This window comes from Perca flavescens, chromosome 14, assembly GCF_004354835.1.
Source record: "Perca flavescens isolate YP-PL-M2 chromosome 14, PFLA_1.0, whole genome shotgun sequence".
NCBI lineage: Eukaryota > Metazoa > Chordata > Actinopteri > Perciformes > Percidae > Perca > Perca flavescens.
In genome coordinates this window covers 24,681,113-24,701,670 of record NC_041344.1, presented here as the reverse complement: position 1 = coordinate 24,701,670, position 20,558 = coordinate 24,681,113, and the positions used below count along the sequence as shown (strand labels likewise).

Genomic DNA, 20,558 nt, shown 5'->3' with positions numbered 1-20,558 from the left:
TGACCCTCTGACTTTTCCTGTAGCGCCACCATAAGGTTGCCATTTTTTGTTATGAGTGAAATGTCTCACAACTATTAATTGTATGCCTTTATTATATAATTAGAGTAGGGCGATGGCAGGAAATGAGGAAAGAGAAAGATAGGGAATGGCATGCATCAAATGTGAACGTATAAATGCGAACTGGGAACTTGCTAGACCACCAGGGCATGTAAAAAAATAGTTTTCAATACTTTTGTCTAGGACCACATACCTGCAATTCCCCTCAGCCTCAGTTGTACTTTGTGGTTAGTGCTTATAAGCAAATGTTAGCATACTAACACGTTAAACTAGCATGGTTAAGATGGTAAATAATACTGCTAAACATCAGCATGTTAACATTGTCATTGTGAGGATACTGAAAATACTAAATACAGCCTCACAGAGCCACTGGCATCGATAACTCTGTGTGTTTAGACGGAAAGTCAAGCAATTTTTCGAAACACAACATTCACAAGCTGGACAGTTATTTGTCCCAAACAGCAAATATTAGCTAGCTGTAACGTTAATGTGTTCCTTTTTCCACACATTTTCTCAAGTTAATACATTTCCAACTCCTGCAGATGCCTCTTCGCCTCACTTCACAGAATTTGCATTTATTTGCATCTTTGAATGTACTTGACATGCAATAGTGCCGGGTCTTATATTTGCCTCATATTTTGTCTGAACACACCTTTCGTCTTGATGATGAATTAATTGTGTCATCTACCATCATAAAGGCAATTCTATTTAACCCTCTCGCTTTGCCAGACCGTCCTCCACAGCGCTGCAAAGGAGGGTATGGCTATTCCACAGAACATTCCGGGACGGGACAAAAACGTGGTCTGGTTTAATGGCATTTCTTTAAACCAATCTCAATCGTCTTGGGCGGGCGCTAAGTACCGGGCAGAGCCACGGTGCCGCTGCAAAATAGCCTGGAGAAGGAACTTGATTTGGTGGAACATGTGTACATTCAAAACTTGTTTTAGACGTGCAACAGAAAACTCATATTTGGACAGATAATCTAGCTAGCTGTCTAGATTTACCCTGCAGAGATCTGAGGAGCAGTTAACCATAGTCCTAATGAATCCACCAGAGTTTAAAATTCCAACACAAAGAAAGCAGAAGGAAACAGACAAAAAAAATCTGCCAGAATTTCCTCATCAACAGAGCAATCCCGGAAGTGGAACGTCGTGGATATAGACTAATTTAACCCCAACCCTATATTGGGCTAGTAATTCTGCTTAATTTATACAATTTCAAGTCATATGCTGAAACATATATTTTTTAAATCTGTTTACTTGATCATTTCTCTCTGCTACTGGAATTAACAGCTTCCTTTTCTAAGTTTATGTTAAAATGTCGATATGAGATTATGATTTTCAGTTCATTGCTTCCCAAAAAATATCTGGACGGGGGTCCACTGGATTTTACTTCTGGTTTTAACCTGGTAACAAAGGTTGTTCTTATATTTTTAAACGTCACTAATCCCTTGATAATCACTAAATCTAAATTAGTAACAAAATATTTTTTTCTGGTCTTTTGCCTCCACATGGAATTGAGATAATCAAGCATCTATTACAAACTTAAATCTTATTAAGAGCTTGGAACACTGTGTCAGAATTTACAGTAAGAGATTTTGGTTCTTTTGGTTGCCATAAGCTCCCTACACACATACCAATGCAAACAAGTACATTTTAATTGCTTTATTTATAGTAAATCTACGTTCTATTTGTGCACTGCAAAAAAATCCTTAACAGGTTCTCTTTTATCTTTTAAGGGGCCATTACTGCAAATTGGGTAAATGTGACTTACGATGGCCATTATTTGCAGCATGTAAAGTGTATGTGTGTGTGTGTGTTTGTGTGTGTAAAATATGCACTGGCCCCAACTCTTGCCCTCCAAAGTCGCTTAGAGTGAATCAGGAGATCAAAGTCGAAGCTGTAGATTAATCCACATAACAGGAGCTTTTCCACTAATAACAGAACATTCTTGTCATTCTGGCTGCCTGGTGCATCAGTGCCACCGAGCCTCTACAGCATATAGCACAGCACACCTCCTAGCCGAAGAACGAGTGCCACTCCGCGGCAACAGACTGTCATTAGCAGCTAACCCAGTAGCACACAGTCTATGGTAAGACAGTACGCACCCTGAGCAGGGCCCCAGGAAATGCGCTAGGCTTGGAAGCAAAGTGAACGTAGTGACCAAACGGTGGAATTGCAACGTCATGTGATGACCTCTGGCCCAAAAAATATTTTTCCCATAGACTTACATGGTGAAAAAGATGTCTGTAAATCTATAAATCATTAGATATATTTTTTGAGCATCACAACCCCCCCGCAAAATGAATTTTACTATCAGAACTTGATCCATTCGGTCCGATAACATTTGAAATGTCGGGTTGCCAGATATACCTGTAAAAACGTAAACCCAGTTTTAAGATTATTGCTGAGCCAAAGGAGAGTGCTGCTTTACAGCGACACCGCGACAGACAGCACAAAGCACACACCCACAGCAGTGAGCAGTAACTGTCGGGGGGCCAGGTGAATGAAACAACACTGATGCTATATGCGCTCTAATGTTAGTAGTATCCATAGACTGTAAAAAAATAATGGACCAAGCTTCCGTGCCTGAAAAGTGAAGCCAATCCGCAAGTGCTTTAAACCTGCATTCTATCAAACTTCCAGCAGGGGTCGACTCCACTGGTTGCAAAATGAAGTCCATTTTTTCTATGTCTATGGGGAAATAATCCTACTTCTCCCTTGATTTATGACCTTTACACACCGGTAAATCTCCACTGGATGACTCGCATCAGTAGGTTTGACAGAAACTTTCCCTCTTTAGGGTTTATCTTAGGGTTTAGCTTAGCGCAGCACCATTGCAACAACAAACAACACTGGCTTGGCCACGTCATCCTCTCATGCTCCACCCTCTCGCCAAAAATCGTCACATCTGGCCTGTTGCAAAAAACCAAGATGGCGACGCCTGTATTGCCAAAAGGTTTCAAAACAGCAGTACAAAAACCAAGCGGTGACGTCACGGATGCTGCGTCCACTATTTTTACGTTCTATGGTAGTAACATCATTTTTATAGTAGGGGAGGGGTTATGTTAAAGAGGACTCCTGTGCATCATCGAGCTATGATTTCAGTGTGCCCAAAATAACCTGGATACAGCAATGGTGAAAAACAGTTTCAAACGGTCTAACTACACAATTCAGTACTACGCAGGTTTCAGTTTTTTCACGTTTTCAACAAGTATTTTCTAAGATGTCGAATGTGTTTAGAAAGAAATCATTCATTTTGCTTAACCAAGACATTAACATTACACATAGTCATCTGATCCATCGTTAATATAAAATATTGGGGAGGATATCTTTCAAGTCATTATTAATAAGGCCAAAGTCTGAGTGAAATCACAAGCCACTGGTATCAAAGGTCGAAGCCAAGTTTTAAGTCTTGATTCATTCTGTCAAGTCCAAAGTAAACAGAATCATTACTTGAGTCTGACAAGTGATATGACTTGAGAACACAGCCTAATCTTCAAAATGTTTAGAAACCTGTGGTTGAGGACACAGAAGCTCCTACTTTAACCACTTTGAGACCCACGTATTTTCAGCCTAACATCTCCCTGCCGGAAGCAGTGTGCAGCAGCTATTCCCGATCAAACAGAGAAATCATTTTTAATGGTAACGCACAGAGCAGGCCTGTGTTTTGTCTCAGAGAGAAGGCCTCAGCCGTTGCCAGGCAGATGTTTGGGTTGGAACGATGTGTGGTGGAACGCCACCCTTCCATTTGGCTCAGGCTCTGTAGGCTACAGGAATACTGTAGAAAGTACTAAGAAAGCAGGGAACACAACTCCCCTTTCAATAGCATGATAGAGAAATGTTCTTCCTGCACCTGCAAATCTTTTCTTTTATGAGAGCAACAGAGCAAAAAAAAAAAAAACTTGGAGCAATAATCATTTGAGGAATTTAATTTTGCCTTGGCTAAATCACTGAGTCAGTCCTGCCACCAAGGATTTTCATTATGAGCAGGGCCAATGAACCGGGAGAGTGAAGCTGAGTGAAAAATCTGTCTTGTTGAGTAAAATACAACAAACCAACACTTTGTGAGGGATGTAGATGAAATTTTAGGTGTGATTGTCATTAAGGGCGCACATTCTTAGACAATGGACATCTATCTGGATTACAACCTAGATAACAATCATATCTCAATAGTCTGGATTACATAAATGCTGGTAAATAAGCAATGACAATTGCAAATTCAACAATTTTCCAGAGGTTACATAAGACTGCATAATCATTTAACACTTTAAACTGCCGACCTAGAGCACCTAGAAGACACTACACTCTAGTCAGGTCTTATCAACTCCAACTGTGGCTAAAACACACATAATACCACTGGAAATGCTGCTGTGTAATTGCAGATTGCTGGTATATTAAGATGCTGGCTGTGAGACATTCTGTAGATTAACCGATTTTCCCCTGTGCACCAGGCAGGCCAGCAGTTCCCTCCCATCACGTCCTGTCTCCCTCTTTAAGTATCAGCTATCTGCTGCCAAAAGACTGACTGGATATTAATAGTAACACTCCCAGATTCTAAACCACATTTGTTTAGGTCAAGGCTGAGCTCAGCCTCCATTAAACAATACAGAGAAATTCAAGCAACTCTGGCAGCGTAAAGAAGAGAAATGAGAGATAAACTAAACAGATATCTGATGTTCTAACTGCTTCAGATGGAAAAGTCGATTGGAAAGGTTAATCATTTAAACTCGGGTGACGGTGAGTGCACTGCACATGCGTCAGCCAGCAACTTGGAACCTCGCAGCTGAACGCCAGCCAAGCAGGAGTAAGGGTTGCAGCACGAAGATCAACTCTAAGACCAAGATGCCGTTTAACTCTCGACGACCACTTTAAATCAGAGACAACTTATCATTTTGTACTAGATTAGAAGTTACAGCTCTTTTTATGTCAGTTTGCAATCTATACGCAACATGTTGCCAAAAGTAAGTGTACGTGTTACTCTTCATGTATCCCGTGAGCCAACTGTGTTTATGCTGAAAGAGCTGTGGTGTCACTGTGAGCTTCAGGACTATAAAACAAACCCAGTTAGTTAGTGGGGGTAATGCCTATGGGTAATGCACAGCAAGGTTGTCTCTATGTAAAACAGTGACATCTAGTGCACAGGCCTCAGCAGACATGACAAATAAACAATTTTGTTCATATTTTATTATTTTTCCTGCATCAATAATCTCATACGGCACATAGTAGTAATACAACTCCAACTCCAACCTTTGCAATTCAGCCAAACAGTTTGATTTTGCAACAGAGTAATTTCAGAGAGGTCCAGATTATTACTTTGTCCGTGCCCAGCAGGACTTTCCGTTTAAGGTGGCAAGAAAAGGTGAAACATGGAGCGCATGATGTAACATGTAAGACTGTGAGTTTGTCCCGGTCGACTGTGACTGGATGATCAATGCCAAACCCTGAACAGAACATTCCCTTTTAAAAGTCAAGCCTCATTTTTCTCATAATGGAACATTAAATCCAACAGGAAGAGGTGTGTGTGTGTGTGTGTGTGTGTGTGTGTGTGTGTGTGTGTGTGTGTGTGTGTGTGTGTGTGTGTGTGTGTCTTGTGTGAGAGTGTCTGTTCTGCAGGGCCGTGTCTGAACTTCTAGTATCTCTGGAACTGGCATTTGCCCAAACCCTGACACATCTGTCCAGAATCAGAAGACAAAAAGAGAGGGAGGAGGGGAAAGAGGGTGCAAAAAAAGACTGTGTGTGCCTGTGTGTGTAAGGGTCTATATAAACAAGTGTCTCATAGCTTGGGACAATAATACCTCTGCTCCTGTGATGGTTTGTTTAATATAATAACAATAAAACACTGTACTATCCACAGCTTACAATGCAAGCTGGGGCTGCTAACGTGCGCTCGCATCCACAAGTGTTGAGTATCTGTGGTGAACAGGTTAAGTAAACAGTAGCGCTGATAACCCTGAGGTTAACCTGGCCATTGGGATTGGCTTATCTCTTCATGATGGCTTCAAAAAACCCTGGCTGCCAGCCAATAGAAACAGAGTAGGGAACACACTGTCCCAATCAATGGCAAGGAAACATGTCAGTACTTGCTAGACCTCATAGTTTTCCTATTTTAGCTGTGATACTCAAATGTTGGGATACAAATCATCAGAAATGGTTTGAAATAGTTAACCAGCAAGTCAGTAACCCTTTAATAATAATAATAATAATGTATACTGTTTATTGATCCCCAGTGGGGAAATTACAATTTATATTTGTTTGTTAGAAATCACTACACACAGGCCTGAAATACACACAGACATGCTCAGGACCTATTCATGCACAAATGGAGAGATGTCAGAGTGAGTGGGATGCCAGCACCCTGAGCAGTTGGGGGGGGGGTACAGTGCTTTGCTCAAGAGGTGAACTGGCATCTCTCCAGCTACCAATCCACACTCTGTACTTTGGTCCATACTGGGACTTGAACCAGCAACCCTCCTGTTCCCAACCCAAGTCCCTACAGACTGAACTACTGCCAGACCTTGCTAAAGCTGATTCGGGCAGAGCTACCGGTATGCTGGGTATCATGAGAGGTCACCAAAATCCATGTACTGATAAAAATGATTGCGTTTGTCCGAATTCGTGCGAATTACTGCCATCAAAAATTGCCACAATGTGTGGTGATATTAGGCACAGCCATTAATAAAGCTATAAATTGTCCCACCTTATTAGATGGAACAAAGCTTCCAGGAGATTGACGGAGATGTCAGTCTAGCACAATCAAGCAAATAATGTCGCAAATTCTGCTGCCTCAAATGGCCAAATTAAAAATAATAAAAAAATCTGTTTATTGCAGGCTTAAAATCTCCATCATGGCATAAGCTGTCCTTGCTCTACGTAGCTATGTCCCCATCATAGATCGAATGAAATAAAAGATAAACCTACTGTGGGATTAAGGTATATTCTCAGGTTAGTCTGAGACAGCACTGTGGAGATAGGTCTGTGTGTAAACACAGCCAACAGTAGTGTGGGTTACTTCAGAGCACAGTAGGCGAGATGGCAGCAGGGGAGCCTTATTGCACATCCTGTAAATGCATCAGCTGGCCTCAAACTTGAGTAAAAATCTAGTGAAAAGTCATTATTCTGCTGTCCAGGCCTGAGCTGTTTTTATTGGAGGTAAGGTCGTGGTGCAAGCTCTGGTGCTGGTTTAATGAGTGGTGTGTTTCGGCCTGAGAATGCAGGGGAAAGGCCACAATGTCCCTTCAGGAAAAGGTCAAATTTATTACTGTGAGTGTATGTCTGTGTGCCTGAAAGTGAACACAACCAAACCTCGAATCAGAGTACCCACCCTTTATTTGACATGAATTGTTATGAGGACAACTCCTAGTTAACATCATGTTATATTGTAAATGAGGACGGTTTTAAAAGGGGCAAACACACAAATGAGGTCCTTGCTGTGAAATAAAATGACCCACCTATCCTTTAATTTGACATCACATATCTCTGTTGCAGGGGAAGCTGGAACTGCACACATTAGTGCATTTGAAGGTGATTTACTGGCAAAGTTAAATTATGAGCTTTTGTGGCACTACATAGCTCTGGGCAGCCCAGTGTACACTGCCACGTACACACACATATACACACGAGGCAATTTTGTCAAAGTGAGCCCCTAAATATAGCCATCGCACAGTGTTATTATCACAGCAGGGGTAGTGCACTGTTATCTCTCACCCTTCACTCCCATTGTTTTACTACTCCAGCAGATGACAGCTTCACAAGGGCTGGGGCCCACTTGCTCTGTATATGGCCGGTTATATAAGACATGCACTGAAGCTGGTTAGTTCACTGTATGTTCCAGCAGCAACACTTTATAAATGATTTCATGTCAGGTTTTGTCGGCCAAAGAAGACTATATCCTCCCACTTTGTGCTACAACACACTCTGGTCTCACATTCAGTTCTTTTTATTTGTGTTTATCAAGAATGGAGTTGGCCCTTAAAGAGAAGGCTGAAAAAAACAGTATTCCATCAGTGCCTCTGTGATGTCAAAGGGAATGAGCGTGAGAATGGCATGCGTGTGGTTGTATAAATAAAATGCATGAGTGCAGGAAAAGTAAGAACACAGTTAAATACCAAAGACAAACTCAGTCTTCATTAGACTGTAAAAGCAACAGCTGGACTCTGATTGGTGGGGAAATCACTCACTCACTCACTCACTCACTCACTCACACTCACACACTCTCTCTCTCTCTCTCACACACACACACACACACACACACACACACACACACACACACACACACACACACACACACACACACACACACACACACACACACACACACACACACACACACACACACACACACACACACACACACACACACACACACACACACACACACCATGGGAACATTGTGTTACTTTCTTCTTTGTTACAGAGCAGCGACATGAAAACGTCCACCAAGGTATTGCTGAGTCACACATTCAAAAAGTGGCCATACTAAACGGCATGATGGGAAGTGATGGTAGAAAGGCGGCGGCCTCATCCAAATCCCTCAAACCCCCTGCTGTGTTGCTGCCTGGCCTTGGACTGCCTGGCAGTCTGGATCAGTGGTTGCAGATAGACGCAACAACATGAGACACATACACAAATTCATTCACAAAAGCTATTGTTAACCGCGCTGGATGTGTGTACTGAGCACTGGCCTGTTTCAGCGTGTCCCAACAACAAAATAACTTACTTTGCTGCTATTTTTGTCACACACACAAAACACAGTCTTCAAGTTGTCCTCTACAGTGTTAACAACCAAACAAACATACTAGTGATTGGGTGGTCAGAGGGATTGGTACATACCAGGAAGAGCTTAGCATTAGAGCTACTAAAGTAAAAGTAGCAGACTATTGAGTCTGCACCCACCCACATACAGTACATTTCTGAGGGGACAGGATCTGAGGCGATGGCTTCCTTCTTCAGCAGGTCTACACAAAACCTTTTAAAGTTGGGCTTTATTTGATTTTAAAAACATCTCAGAAACAAGACCACAGTGCTTACGGTTTGTAATATATGCATGACTTTTACCCTCTTCTCGTAGCTCTGAAGCTTAAGATATATCTCATTTGTTTAATCCGTACACAAATGACATGTTTTAATTTGACGGGGAGTTGTACCAGCCTACCTCTTGACCTGGATAAACGTGTTGCGTCGTCCCAGTGCCATTACAGGCAAACAGCAAAGACTCTTACTGCACCTGTACCTGGATAATAAAATGAAATAATGTATATTATTCCCTTTTGAAGGGTGAGAAAATATGACAACACTTTGACTTTTTTTCTAAAGAGCTTGTCCCTATAGGCAGAACTCTGGTAGCCTTAGCCAATGTACAACATCAGCAGTAGACTGTAGTAGGACAAGATAGTTCAAAGACTGTTGGCATTACTGGAGCACATGTACAAGAAACAGTTTGATGTACTATTGGTATGAAGTCTTGAAATAAAGATCTTTTATTGAGAATCCTCAATATCTAAATTGTTGTTCTTTGTGTGGTTGGGAAGCGCGCGGCAAAACAATATTGGCTTTGACGCTATAGCTATTGTTTGCAACTTCTTTCGCCATGATCTGGATCTTCTTTATTGGCCATGCCTATGTACACTCCCAGCATAACATTACAGAATCTCCTAACAAAAGGTTAGGGTTAGGGTAAACTTGGGTAAGCCAATCAGAGGCAGAATAAGGTGGGCCACAAGGCACGTCTAGCCGATCCGATCTAGCATCTACCCATGGAAATAGACTGCATTCAATGTGATCTCTGACTGTTCTTCTGGTGCTATGTTTAATGCTAGCAGCGCTGCTCGCTCACAGATAAACCAGAGAAAACCAACCAGCTAGCAGCTGGCTACTGGGTAAATGTTCCTGTTTCCTTACGCTTGTGGTCCCGATGTAATAAAGACCTGTCATTCTTTGTGCTACAGTAAAAGTTGCAAATGTGGCCGCTAATAAAGGGTACCTTAGCGCTGCTTATCTTGTTAGCATGTGTATATCTTCAAGTGAGCCTTTCCAGCCAAACACTAAAACTTCCATGGATCAGTTAGGCTACTGTGTGTTGTGATGATGGTACATGGAAAGGTTGTGCACGTGTAGGCATGCTAAAATAGCAACCACAGATGTTGCGCTGGGTTAACGAATAACCGAACTCACGAAAAAATAGTTTGTTTGAAAATGAGTAGGTACTGGACAGTTAATCTTACTGCAAGTGCAACCTCTTATAGTGTAGTGATGACGATGTGTGTTAACTATCTGAACATCTGTTTTACTTAAAAACATGCTTTAATGCATTGTAGGGTGGTTCAACAAAACGTACATTAGATCAGAGATGATCTGTCAAACAAACATGACTCAGATTTTCCTGACATGAAACACCAAGGGCAACTTCAGTGAAAATATTCCAGTCTAACTGCAACCATCTGTGTGTGTTTATGTGTGTGTGCACGCGAGTGTGATGCAGCATTCATCATCTGTGTGGGCGCTCTCATAGTAAAGAACATTTGAGAGTCCTACCAAGGCATTCGGTTCCAGGTTAGCTCCGAGGATTGCCTGTTCAAACAAAGATTAGAGCAGTAGATTATGAAAGGTTTAAAGAAAAATTAACATTCCGTCTCCTGGACGTCACCAAGTGCCAGTGTTTCCATCAGAACCGTCTGAGAGGTCAGACAGGATTTCCCTCACCGGTAGCACTTGGCTACACAAATATAGATCTGAAAATAAACATGTTATTGGAGAGAGGGCCACAGGAAAAGCCAGACAAAGCATCTGTGACGTAGCAGTTGGAAATAAAACCCAACTTTCCCGTCACTCATCAAACATTTCCTGAAGAATGACATTTTGTTTGGTTCTCAAGACTTCTGATTCAGAAATGGCAAAAATGAACACACAAGTAATAACAAGTCATATTAAATTAGTTTGACGATATTTGGCTTTAATGAAGTGGTGGGTATAAGGAAAGGTAATACAATACGAATGTGTCCAGAGCTGGATTTCCCTGATCACAATCAAAACCATCTGTATACATCTGCAACAGTATTTTATTTAGTTTGCACTGCATCAGTGCTTTGGGTGAATGAATTCATCTGAAGTGTAATTGTCCTAGCACTGAATAGGCCTAAGGTAATACCTGATGACAGGTGAATGTGAATTATTTGCTCTTCCCGTTGCACTTTGATCCCTGTCTTTCCTTTAAACGCTGGGAAATGACTATGCGGACCATAGCATGCTTCCTGTCATTGTTTGGTGTGAAAGCAGCAGTCTAACATGTCAGAGGTGAAGGTGATAGAATAAGCCGGAGGATCACAACAAAACGGCCAGGACAGTGTAGTCATAGCTTACTCCATTTCCAAATTACAGTACAATCTGTACCAGAGAAAATGTGATTATTCTGCTATTGGCTTCAAGTCTCTGTGTTCTACTGTTATATTAGACATTTCAAATCAAATCTAATCTATAAGATATAGATAGTGAAGTGATGATTTTATTATGAGCTCAAAGCAGATTTTAAAAGAACATGGTTGTGCTGCCATCTAGTGGTGCATCTCTGTCACTGACAGCCCCTCAGGAGGAAAAAGACAATATGAAATCATCTGTCAAACTGAGTTTAATCTTCGGGTCATGTTTTATGTTAAGGTAATGTTATAAAGGAGAAGTGTGAAGTTTATTATGATTTAATTTCATTTGCATGAAAAGCTTGAAGTCATTTTGCTGTCTCTGGACATATTTGGTCACATAGTGCTAATGAAGATACTTTGCTCCAGCTCACACCTCACATTCAACACCATGTTTTTTGAATTCTTATATTTGCTACAGTCAAGACTCTCATCACTCTCCATCTCCCACCAACTCTCTGTTGGACTGATTTAATCATATACTTGCTATATATACTATTTATTTCATACTATACTATACTTTATTATTATTAACTAATGCAGTGCCCTAAAGCAGTGACTTGATCAACTTTTGGCAAAGCTCCTCTCTGCTTGAGCCACAGTGACTGACATGGACGGACTGGGACCAAAAATCGCACCTGGCATTTTGGCCCGGACCAGCCCACAACATAAGATCACAAATACCACCCGTCCTTTCTCTCCCCTGAATATGTATAACAACTCCTACTCCTTAAAACTACTAACGCCATGTAATGAGTAAGCAAGAATCAGTGAGAGTTGACAATACTAAATACTGCCATTTATTAATACAATAAAAAGGTATACTCCTCATGAATCATCCTCATGAATCATAAAACAATATATATATATATATATATATATATATATATATATATATATATATATATATATATATATATATATATATATATATATATATATATATATATATATATATATATATATATATATATATATATATATATATATATATATATATATACATACACAGTAGAGGTCAAAAGTTTGGACACACCTTCTCATTCAATGCGTTTTATTTATTTTCATGACTATTTACATTGTAGATTCTTACTGAAGGCATCAAAACTATGAATGAACACATATGGAATTATGTACTTAACACAAAAGTGTGAAATAACTGAAAACATGTCTTATATTTTAGATTCTTCAAAGTAGCCACCCTTTGCTTTTTTGATAGCGCTGCAAACCCTTGGTGTTCTCTCAATGAGCTTCATGAGGTAGTCACCTGAAATCAATGCAAATCAATGCAAATCAAACTAGCTATTAGGCTAACTGACATAAAACCATGCCAATCTCTAGGTATGGTGAAGGGTATGTGATGATGTGGGGCTATTTTAATTCCAAAGACCAAGGGAACTTTATCAGGATGCATAGTACCCTGGATACTATGCATCCTGATAAAGAGATGATAAAGAGATGATTTTATGGAATCTACCCCATGCCAATCTCTAGGTATAGTGAACGTTATGTGATGATGTGGGGCTATTTTAATTCCAAAGGCCAATGGAACTTTATCTGGATGCATAGTATCCTGGATCCAGGAAATAACTGGCCTTTAAAAATAAAAATCTGCCTGCCTCTATGGGAATTTAACATAGGGGTGTACTGACTGTTGCCAGCGGTTTAGACATTAGTGGCTGTATGTTGAGTTATTTTGAGGGGACTGCACATTTACACTGTTATACAAGCTGTAAACTTAATACTTTACATTGTAGCAAAGTGTCATTTCTTCAGTGTTGTCCCATTAAAAGATATAATGAAATATTTACTAAAATGTGAGGGGTGTACTCACTTTTATGAGATGCTATATGTATATTTTTTATTTATCATTTCAAGAGGCCCTGTGCTTTAATTTGAAGAGGTCTATCATGAGTTTTTGTCTGCCTATGCAGATAGAAAAGCTACAATTCTCGTTAAGAACGTTTGCATGATGTGCAACGTTTATAGGCTACTAATGCAATCATACAGTAAAGCATGCCTACGTCTTTTATTGTTGTAGTGTTATCATCAGTTTGGCACAGCCAACACTTTTGGCTCAGTTTTATCAAGGGGCAAAGTGTTTTAAGTGGAGTTGTGCTTACCGCAGGTTCTACTCTGACTCCCTCATCTCTGTCCCTCTCCTCCTGAGTCTCCTCCTCACTGCCGCTGACACCACCACCACCACCACCACCACCACTACCATCAGCCACGGGAGCTGATGAAGGTCCTGCTAGGCTACTGTAGGGATGGCTGACGTGAAAACTGACGTTCCGAAGCTTTGTCAAGATCCCGAAGCGCAGATGTTTCGAAACACTGATCCGAAGCGTGATTCAAAACACCCATGTCACGTGACTACGGCTAAATGAAGCATCGGAGTGTTTCACGAGTGTTTCAACAGGTGGCATTAATCAGCGTTTGATTGACAGGGTCGGGAACACACAATCGCACATCTGTGTAAAAGTGAAGTCAGTGCATTTTGACCTCGCGGGTTTTTGTGAGAGGAGTTTTGAGATAGCGGATTTTTGGTAGTGACATTCATAGTGCGATTTGTTTAGTTATATTTAGGCTTATATTTACATTTACACATATATATCTATATATCTATATATATACATATAGATTGATAGATATAAATATATATTCATATATATATATATATATATATATATATATATATATATATATATAGATAGATAGATATATATATATATATTCATATAGATAGATAGATAGATAGATAGATAGAAATGGAGGCTCCTCAGAAGAGATGCCGTACATCTGTGGTGTGGGAGCATTTCCATTTGGAAACCCCAAATAAAGTGAGATGTATGTATTGTGATCAGCAGCTAGCCTACTGCAACAATACATCATCCATGATGCGCCATTTGAGGAGCACTCATCCTGCCATTTTGCAGGGTGCAGAGGATGGTAGCATTCCTCCTGTACCTAGGCCTGCTACTGACACTGCTGGGCCATCTAAGCAAGGTATGCATTGTTTGAAATATAATTATGATTGAAATATAATAACAAACTGTTGGGACACTGTTTAGAAAGTCCATAGGCCTGTGTCAACCTAAGCCCTACACTGTCCCAATCACAACTGCCATTCATGTTAAAAAAAACAGCTTCACTGTGAATATAATATAATATGTTGTCAATATAATACATTTTGTGAATATACATTTTATAGGTCTACATTTGAGTACCCAATCTACAGCCAGTGAAGGCATCATTTTGGTTTTCCTAATTGTTGTAGTTCTACATTCTGTTTTATCTTTCTCTGCACACTGAGCATAACGTTCATAACATGTTGTTTAGGAAGGTTTCCAAATAATAAACCAGTATACCTTTAATAGTTGTGCACTATTTGAAGCTGTATTTGTTTTCAATGTATTTGTCTGAAAGTATGTTTTATCTTCTCTTTTAAAAGGCAGACAGAGGGAACTGGATGAGGCTCTACTAAACATGGTGGTGAAGGATCTGCAGCCCTTCACCATCGTGGAGGATGAGGGTTTCAGGGCCTTTGTGAACAAGCTTGATCCAAGCTATGTCCTCCCATCCCAGAAGGTGCTTAAAACAATGGTCAGTGAAAGGTACAACAAAACAAAGGAGAAGACAATGGAGGACCTACAAAAGGCAGAATTTGTTAGCCTTACAGCTGACATGTGGTCCTCCATTAATATGGACGGATATCTTGGTGTAACTTGCCATTACATAACACCAGAGGCAAAAATGGCAACTGTTGTACTGGGTGTAAGGAGGTTTTACCAAACCCACACAGCCCAGCATCTCATGGAGGCTAAAGCCTTGCTAATGGCTGAGTAGGGAATAACCTCCAAAGTTCAGTGCATGGTGACTGACAATGCATCCAACATGATCCTAAGTGCCCAGCTACTCCACCTTTGCCATGTCCCATGTTTTGCTCATAATTTAAATTTGATTGTGAAAAAGGCCCTAGATCAAACCCCAGTCATCAATGAAATATGCCAGAAAGCCAGAAAGATAGTGGGGTTGTTCAGATCCAGCTGCAAAGCAAAGGACAAGCTTGTGGAGATGCAGGGCTTGATGGCCAGACCAACTCTGAAACAGATACAGGAGGTTGAGACAAGATGGAACAGCACATTCGATATGCTACAACGCTTGTATGAGCAACGTGAGCCAGTGGGTGCTGCACTTTCCAGTTTGAACAGTGATACTGCTCCCCTGACAAGTCTTGAGTATGACATTATTCAACAATTATTGTCACTACTGCAACCATTCAAACTTGCAACAACAGAGATGTCAGAGGAACAGAGAGTGTCCGCTTCAAAGCTCATACCACTGCACAGGATGATGCAGCACAAGCTTGCACAGAAAAAAGGACAGGCAACACAGGAATCAACTGTACAATTAGGTAGGCCAACAATGACAATACTAGCCATGTAATTGGCCATGACTGTCATATTGTTGACATTATTATAATTATTATGGTTTTCTCCTGTTTTGGCTCATAGGCTCACATCTGCAAGAAGGTCTGCAATCCAGATGTGGAGGGTATGAGACCTTTAGAGCCTTGGCACTGGCTACACTGCTGGACCCAATGTTCAAAAATGTGGCATTTGGAAATCCTGCCAAAGCCCAGGATGCTGGCACATCACTCTGGAGTGTGCTTTGCTGATGCGTTCAAACGCAACTCCTGGTGAGCAGTTTCAGTCTGTTATGTAATCTGATTCATGTAATGTATACTTCATATATGCTGTCAGTTTAGGATTTGTTACTAATTGCTGTTTTCATTTTCATGCAGAGCCACAAATGTCAACATCAGGCTCATCATCATCATCATCATCATCATCATCATCATCATCATCATCATCAACATCAACATCAACATCAGTAGAACCACAGGACAGTTTATAGGAACTTTTTGATGATCGCATCCGTGAAACCCAGACGATACACAATGCTACAGCCGATGCCACAGTGGAAGTGAAAAAATACCTCAACGATGCATTTTTGCCCAGAACACATGATCCCCTAACTTACTGGAAAGAGAGAGCAGTAATCTTTCCTCATTTGTATGTCCTTGCTAAAAAAATATCTTTGCATGCCAGCAACAAGTGTCCCTTGTGAGAGGATTTTTTTAAAGGCTGGAGAAATTATCTGTAAAAAAAGAAGTAGGCTGAGTCCTTCCACAGCAGAGAAATTAATATTTCTGAATAAAAATCTATAAAAGGGTCAGACATTGTGGCTTGATTTCTTTTATTAATATTCTTTTGTCATGACCAAAATAACATTATGCACAGTGAGGAGCCTACAGGTTGCAAGCTTCACATATTAGAAAAATACAATAATAAATAAATGGCTCATTGTCAATGTTGTTTCAGATCAACACCTGCAAGTGACCGCTAGGTGTCATCATTGAGACGGGTGTCGGATTGTTTCGAAGCCTCGACACAATATGGCACATATGCTTCAACTGTTTCATTGTTTCACGAAGCCTCGATCTGCCCACCACTAGGCTACTGCCGAAAACATGTCTTTTCGCTTTTTTCTTTTATTTGAGCCGCTTGGGTAACTTTGAATCATTTTCACGTTTAGACCAGTGATATAAAAAGGTTTAGCCTCGTCTTGCTCCGTCTCTGTGTACTTCCCTATGGAGTTCTTATGTCACGTGTGTTTATCTTTCGCGCCCGCACCATTAGGCCTACGGACTAGTCCATTTCATTATGAAAGTATGGGGTGCAAGCAGGGCGCCTGCAGCCGCAGTAAAATTGTTTCCCCTTTTTAAGATCAAATTCCTAGTGGGGTGTAGAATTGACCTTTCCATTTAAATCTCTCTGTGCTCACGAAACCTTCAAGCTCTTTCCTGACTCTCTCTGCAGCCCTCTGCCTGTTCTCCTCTGTGCATGGGGCTGCTTGCTTTCTAACTTCTTCAACATTTGTAAGCAAGTTGCTCACACTTTCAGCTTCTGCACAGTTGCCATAGGGCCATTCAGTATTTTCCTTTGTTGTCAAACCAAACAAATTCCCACATGATCTACAAGGGGGCTTTTCTCTTTTTTCAAAGAGGTTAAATGCCTGGCACCTGACATGCTCTGGAAGTATGATGGTTCCATCAAAATCTTCCCTCTTGACCTTATTTGGATAGTAGGTCATCACTGCACCAGCTACATAACTGTCCCAGCTGCTAAAACAGGATGCAGCAATCAGGATTTTCCCGGGATTAGGGCCAGAGGTGGACATGGAGACTCCGTAGTACCTGACTGCATTTGGGGTCTTGGTGCTGTGAGAGACACAGATGGAGGAGGAGACCAGAGGCTTTTTTTTATTCTTTCTTTTACCCTCCTTCAGTGGACGGATGAGATCTTGCAGCCTCTTTATTATTTCTGTTTCAATCTCTTCTTCTTGTATTTTCCCTTTTGATCTTGTCTGGTGGACAATCTGCAAACAATCACAAATATTATCAAGCTGCTGTTATTCCCACAGATGCATCAAATAATTTACTGAGTCAAGCTTTGTGTTTGTTAATGTACATTAATCACAAACGTATTTAAGGATGTTTAGGTAAAGTATCAATATAACTTTACAAAGAAGAATTGTGTTATCTGTTGACAAACTACAATCTTACCATGTCTAGCACACATGAAAATGGACTCCGCCTGGGTAGTTGAGAGGAATAGAGTTCAAAAGGCAGAGGGTAGCGGCCCTTCAACGCATTAAGCAAGTCTTTATCATTATTCAGAATATCTTCTGGGGAAAATGGTGGGTTGTTGATCTTTCCCAAAAAGAAGATGCTATGAAGAAACTGTAAAGTCAAAACACATTCAAACTTTTGAGAAACCAAAACACTCTATGCCAGGGCCATGCATTGTGTCTAAAAACAGAACATTTTAAAAGTTTATAACAGTTCCCATCAGACATACCTCATCCACTAACCCTGCAGTATATTCTGAAGGGGGGTAACTCAGGTCCAACATTTCCTCGATAAGCGTGAAAGCATTTTTTCTGAAAGGGTCTTCCTTTATCGGAGGTTCTTCCCTAAAATAACAAACGTGAATTGTTGGTAACACTTTATAATAATGGTACATGTATTATCATGAATTCATGCATGACTTCATTTATGGAAAAGCATGTACAAGGATTAATACTATCTCAGGAACATTACATTAATTACTGCATCAATAAGGTAATTAAGGTTTTTCAATCATCATCATTTCTGATTTATTAATGCTGTTCATGTCTTCTTCATAGGTAAATCTGTAGTTAAAGCGACAGGCCAAAGAAACTGAATTGTAGTGTTGTAATCAGGATTAAATAACTAACATTACTTCGTTTGCGGCGGTACATTAATCATATCTTATTTATCAAGGTTAAAGATGGACCAGGTCAGCACTTTATTTGAAGGGACACAAACATGATGAAGTCATGAAGAAGTAATGTTTAGTCAACAATTACTGATTGATTGATTGATTGGTTGATTGATTGATTGATTGGTTCATGCTTTTTCATGCATGGAATCATGCATGAATTCATGATCAATGATGTACCATTATTATAAAGTGTGACCGAATTGTTTTTAGGGAATTAAAAGGCAGAGTGCCAGTAACAAGTTGTGCAGCGGACGTACCTCTGCCGTGCAGCAGCCTGAAGCCATCAGGAAAAAAAGACAACACATTACAACAATTACACATTTCTCTGATAACACAAATAAATGTTATGTCGAAATGTAATCGTAATGATATCAAGTATAGGCAAAGAGAAGCACATAAAAGCAGCCACTTACCATTGTAGATCACAAGTAAATGAAACTGAAAGAAGGAAATGAAGCCCTACAACTACCACAAATACCACACCTTCCATGAGGTGATTGGCATGATAGTTATACGAAGATATGAATACTACACAGCATCCGTTACATCTATTGCTCTAGTAGACTGATTCTCACTAAACTAAGTGGGAGCCACAAAGTCTGGGAAACATAAGGTACAGGGTCACCCTAAACTATCTCCTTTGACATTTTCTGTCCTCCCAGGACAGTTGAGATAAACGGGATGTAAACCTCGGGGTAAAAATGTTGTAAAGGGGATTAAACTCCAGGATGTCTCTGTGTTTTAGATAGTCTGCTGTGTTTTTCATTGTCAGGAATGCCGAGTCATGCTAGACAGGGGAATGTCTTTCTATCTCACTGAAGATGCATACAAGCTGTGTGCTTTTTCTCATTCGAGGTAGAGACTTTTCCACACAGGAGCAATCGTGCCTTTTGTGAAATTGTTTACTCCCATATTTGCAAATATAAATAAATGACAAAAACCAAACTTGGTTTAATTCTCAACAGTCTTTATTTGTTAAACTCTTTAACTTTCTAAATCCACTCCTGCTGCAAAAGAAAACTTCCACAACAGAGAAACATACAAAGACTTTTGGGAGGGCAGCATCCTTATCAAGGCTACAAGGCTACAAAGCTGTATGAGGGTGAAGGAAGGGGGGGTAGCAACTTGTAGAATTCCATGGTCAAGGAGCACTAACACATGATCTACTTTGGAACATTTGTGCTGAAAGCAGAAACTGTGAAATGTTTAAGCAATGGAACAACAAAGCTGTTTTTTTTTAGCAAGAGACTTTCCTCTTGCGCAAGTGACAGGATGTGCACACAGGAGGTATACTTGAGTAATGTTGAGAAAATGTTGCTAAACTTAAATGAAAGCAGAAATGGAAAACCTAATTTAACCATGGGTCAAATGTAATGATTATAATTCAGGCTCATACAGTAACTCAGCAAGGTGTATGATGTAAGCTTTTCCAAAGAATACTTTGTGTGGTTTTCAAGGCTTCTGATTCATAAATGAGAACACACACACACACACACACACACACACACACACACACACACACACACACACACACACAATGAAAGTGAGCCAAATGTGAGTAAGAGTCATAAGACTGCCTATTCTGATCACGCGCTTGTAGGTGTCACTTCCTCCCCGGTTATTTCCACAACTGTAGTTGACAACTATAGAATTCTGGTCTTAATCAGTTTTAACAACCAAAATCTTTTCAGATGGAGGATGGATGGAAGTTGTAATGGGAA

At 40.3% G+C, this 20,558-nt stretch overlaps 2 protein-coding genes across 3 annotated transcripts in view; both read right to left on the bottom strand.

Moving 5' to 3' along the window:
• LOC114567948 (growth factor receptor-bound protein 10) overlaps positions 1-13,628 on the bottom strand; it is a 63,177-nt gene extending 49,549 nt beyond the window's left edge. Inside the window, exons 1-3 of one of the 2 annotated variants that reach the window (XM_028597233.1) lie at positions 13,591-13,628; positions 10,590-10,625; positions 9,211-9,288 (exon numbers count right to left, since the gene is read on the bottom strand). In XM_028597233.1, the coding sequence (XP_028453034.1) occupies positions 9,211-9,288; positions 10,590-10,597 (86 nt within the window). In that variant the 5' untranslated portion in view covers positions 10,598-10,625; positions 13,591-13,628. Of the gene's footprint in view, positions 1-9,210; positions 9,289-10,589; positions 10,718-13,590 lie in introns of those variants that run through there. The other variant, XM_028597232.1, reaches the window with a different exon arrangement.
• A 3,342-nt stretch (positions 13,629-16,970) lies between these two features.
• LOC114568565 (uncharacterized) lies at positions 16,971-19,482 on the bottom strand. Its single transcript, XM_028598186.1, has 5 exons — positions 19,251-19,482; positions 19,095-19,111; positions 18,391-18,505; positions 18,096-18,272; positions 16,971-17,908 (listed from the first exon to the last, which is right to left on the bottom strand). The coding sequence occupies exons 1-5, from the start codon at positions 19,251-19,253 to the stop codon at positions 17,258-17,260; spliced, it is 963 nt and encodes a 320-aa protein (XP_028453987.1). The 5' UTR covers positions 19,254-19,482; the 3' UTR covers positions 16,971-17,257.
• Positions 19,483-20,558: the final 1,076 nt, after the last annotated feature.